General features: G+C 36.1%; 1 protein-coding gene across 1 annotated transcript; it reads left to right on the plus strand.

Annotated features, from left to right (window-relative positions):
- The first annotated feature begins 799 nt into the window (after positions 1–799).
- LOC134826854 (type-1 angiotensin II receptor-like) lies at positions 800–2,945 on the plus strand. Its single transcript, XM_063839358.1, has 4 exons — positions 800–984; positions 1,502–2,203; positions 2,396–2,609; positions 2,746–2,945. The coding sequence occupies exons 1-4, from the start codon at positions 800–802 to the stop codon at positions 2,848–2,850; spliced, it is 1,206 nt and encodes a 401-aa protein (XP_063695428.1). The 3' UTR covers positions 2,851–2,945.
- Positions 2,946–4,387: the final 1,442 nt, after the last annotated feature.

A 4,387-nucleotide genomic window follows, 5' to 3' on the forward strand; every position in this document is an offset into this window, starting at 1 on the left:
CTTTATTGTTTAATTTTTATCCACCTCCATGAAAATGAAAGGTGGGTTGATTTTCTTTGAGTTTGATCTCAAAAGCTGGTTTTATACGACGGATAGCTTCAGCCTTAAGTCACTGCTATTAATGTTATACAATCGTATTGACCATTAGTTTGTGTTCGAGTGTTGTCACTTAGTAATGATTCTTTATCAGTGGTGATAAGGCATTGGAGCTTGGTGCTTTAAAATTCCGTAAGATTTAAATTGGTCGAATTTTCCATTTGTCCTGTCTTTTTATGTTTTATGTATTACCCATATTATTTCATCGCCACATCTATCTCGTGCGTGAATATTTAATTAGTGGCATATATCTATTATCATAACTTTAAAATAAAAGGATTTATCGGCGAACAATTCTTCAGTATCATTATTGATTAATAAATTGTTGTCTGGCAATTTAAAGATCCATTTTGCTTAATGACTGCTAAGTTATGATTGTGAGATGACTGCTACTTGGTAAGAAGTTCTAAACCTACTTAGCAGAAAGTTTAAATTCGTGGTAGCATTCGATTCTAAGGTGCTTTATTTACCTCCTACAATCTGATTGTAATTGATATTTAGAGTTATTATAACCAATTATGGCGAAGAATTATTTTGACAAAGATTCCTTCCTCAGATTGTAGCGAAATTATTCTTTCAGTGTATTATTATAGGAATTGCTTCTGCAGCGTAAAAATGTGTTCCGAAACTAAAGAACAAATCAATGTTTCAATCTTATGACTCCAATTTATAAACTGACTAATACAATAAATAACTAAAGCAGATGGCTGATCCCACGACCGACCTTGCAACCAGCCAGTATAGGACTTCTGATCCCTACGAGTGGGGCGTCACATTCGAGTGGGCAGATTACCTTCTAGCCTCCTCCTTTGTTCCTCTTATCCTACTGGGCACGTTTGCTAACACCAAAACTTTTGTGTTGCTTCTCATAAACCGTGGACATGTTAAGTAAGTAACATATTCGCATGTGCTTTTCGTTACGTGTTTTTGAGACGAGCGTCCAAATTGTACAGCTACAGTTGTTAAACTATAAAAGACTAGTTAGCAAAATATACTCGGGAGCACTTTAGTAAATATCAAAGTTAGGTTTGATTAAATTTGCATGGCTAAGGTTTTAGTTTGATTAACAAAATTCTGAATATAATAAATATGCTATTACTCCAAATCTAACAAATAGCAGTGGGCACTGAACAGGGCCTTGACATCATTATTTCTGAAGCTGATGAATTAACTTCTCACCTAAGGTACTTTTTGAATTCCGAGTAAAATTTACTTTCCTAACACAATGAAACTAAATAATACAGGGTGGCCCAAAAGTAACTACCCACACGCAACCCTTTAATAACTCACGTAATTCGTGTCAGAATTTCACAAAATTTCAGAGAATAATATAGATATGGGTCAAACTTAGAATTTCTGAAAGTGTCGCAACAGAATTTCATGACTAACAGATGAAATATTACAGGTTGAACGCATACGTGATCCTCTCAGTAACCCTCTGTGTAAGTGACGCTCTGATGCTCCTCTTCACGGGTCTCCCCACCGCAGTGTCCATGTTTAAACTGAGGAGAGCTATACCCCATCCCTACTGCACCATATCCGGCTGGTTCCTCAACTTTAACATCAGACTCTGCTCCTTCATCACAACTTGTATCTGCAGTATGAGATGCTTTGCAGTGCTCTGCCCCCTCCGCTCAAAGTCCCTCCTCGGAAGCAAATCCCTAGTGCTAATAGTGCTGACTTCAAGCACTCTTGCCTTTCTCAGCGCCTCTCTTCCTTTCTTCTTTTCTGACCCGGGCAATTGGAACCGGGTGAAGTATTACCAGTTTAACAGGGCGATCGGGTACTGTTTCTTTATTCTACCCATCTCCTACACTGACAACTGGTTCCTGACCATGTTATTAATAGAGGGTGTTTTCTTTGTCCCTTTTGCCATCTCCATAGTGACGTGCTGTGTCATGATACCTGTTCTTCGGAGTAAGGCTCATCATGGACCAATAAACTGTGCTGAAGCTAGAACTCACAAGGCCATTTGGTCCATTTGCAGAATAACCCTGTTTACGGTGGCTTGCTTCGCACCACAGCTCGTGTGGTCTATTTTGGATAAAGTGTGCGATTTTTATTCGTCAAACTGTTCTGAAGACATACACGGCTCAGATTATTGCAGGTAAAACACGTTTTAACTTCTACTTAGTCATAGTGTATAATTAATGCGTTCTTTAAAAAAGCGCCGACGGTATATATTTTTAGATTCTTTACCGTTATCTCGAATTATACTGAATTTAATCTCCTAAAATACTGAATTCAATCTCAAAGAATATCATTTATATCTCAAAATACTGAATCAAACCTCTTAAAGCAGGCACTGTGCATCACTTACGATAAGTACCTACCTCAACTACAGTTTAACCCATCTCTTAATGAACTTCTGTAGAGCCACCTTCAGCCCCTTCGTATCCAGGCTGAGTAGCTACATCAGCCAGTTATCTGCTAACCACAGAATGAATGGAGCAGCTACTTTGCGTTCCCTTCAGTCAAGGTTCGCACAGAGGGTTAATAATGTGGGTAAAATGGTGAGTTTGGGCTGTTAGAATATTTTTATTCATGTTAAAATATTAGCACGTCTTGCATTCGATTCCGATCATTAGCTCATTAGTATTTGTGCAACTTTATGGTTGAATATTTTTAAATTAATGAGATATCCTTCAGGTAACGTCTCCAGTCCGGTTCGGGATTCCAAAAGATGACATTTCGTTTCAAGTTTGTCAGGACACTGAATTTTTGGCACTGAAAAGTCCTGAAGTTTGTTCATGAAATAACATTCATTTTTAACCTTTTAATTGTTTTTGCTGGGAGGATACATGATTTATCCGTTTTAGTAAATTGATACTGTTCTGCTAACTTACCTGAGCTGCTGATATTTATTTAAACATTAAACAACCAATCTTAAAATGCTCACAGTCAAGATGGTCCATTTTAATCTTTAAAGGGGGGGGGGGGGGGGCAATGGGTATTTTTTTGTGAAACTTGATTTCGAGATAGTAGTTGACCAACAAACTAGGACCAGTGACCAAACTTTTGAGGGGGTCCTGGACCCCAACCGCCAAACGGTGCGCGCAGGGCAGCCACGCCCATGTTTGGTCAAAATTAGGCCCAATTTAGCCAAATACCCTGAACATGCCCAAAACCCAGATTTTAGGTGTTCTACTTGTAACAAGTGGTCTCTTGAACTCCCATATGAAATTTCATATTGAAGATTGGACAAAAATGACTAAGTTATTCAAGTCAAAAACCATATGCCCATATTTTATTTGGGCATACGCACCAAATTTTGTAGATTTCGTCCCATAAATTGGTCAAATATCAATATTTTTCAATTAAACTTAGATTTTTTTGATTTAGGCCTCAAAAAAATTTGGATTCCAAAATTATATTACAGAACTTCAGAATTTGGCCGCCAAATTTTTTTGAGGCCTAAATCAAAAATTTGTTTTTAAAATAAGGTCGAAATGCGATTTCGAGTTGATTTAAAAAATTTCATGCAAAAATTTTGAAAACTGATTGAGTTGTTACAATTTTAATGAAATCAATTCCGCGATATCGCAAAACGAGATATGGACAATTTAGTTAATTTCTTCATTTTTCCCCCTTAGCTTAATAACTCGATAACTTGATAATTTAATAGCGTAGATACAATTTTATTTCTTGCTGTATATTTTTGTTTTGAACTTGTTGTAAATTGTATTTCTTGCTATACATTTCTTGTTGTTAAATTTGACAAATTTTGGAATTTAGAATTCTCTAAAAATAGGTTCCGTCAGCAGTGATGTAAAAGATCCTCTCTAGGTGTAACGAATGTAAACAATAAAACAAATTATAACATACCTTGTTCTTACATTCCAAAATCAATCAAACTAAAAGTAAAAACAATTGTAATTAATCCATGTCGTAATCCATCGTAGAATACAAAACCTGTTTCAACCGCACCCTACTGCTAAGAAGAAACAGATTTTATAAAATATTTTGTTTCCCTAAATTTGTTGCAATAACTTAAAATTAAATTTTAATAAACCTCACCTATTCTAGAGCATGGATCAGGTCCATTCCATGGTGGAACGTGAGCTTCACATTCTAATTGAACTGAAATTATAGATGTTAGAGATGTGGGATAATGCTACGAGGAATCGTGCCTACTAATATTGTGTGTTTTTAATCATTTCACATCCATGCTAATCTTCATTTGACCCTTGTTTAATTTTAAAATCACACGAAATTTAAAAAGACAGCATATAGTATATTTAGACAACAATGTGTCACCAAATTAAGTAATGTCCCCTTACCTTGTTTCTCG

The sequence above is a fragment of the Bolinopsis microptera genome, chromosome 2 (assembly GCF_026151205.1).
Source record: "Bolinopsis microptera isolate Bmic1 chromosome 2, MBARI_Bmic_1.0, whole genome shotgun sequence".
In the NCBI taxonomy this organism is placed as follows: Eukaryota; Metazoa; Ctenophora; class Tentaculata; order Lobata; family Bolinopsidae; genus Bolinopsis; species Bolinopsis microptera.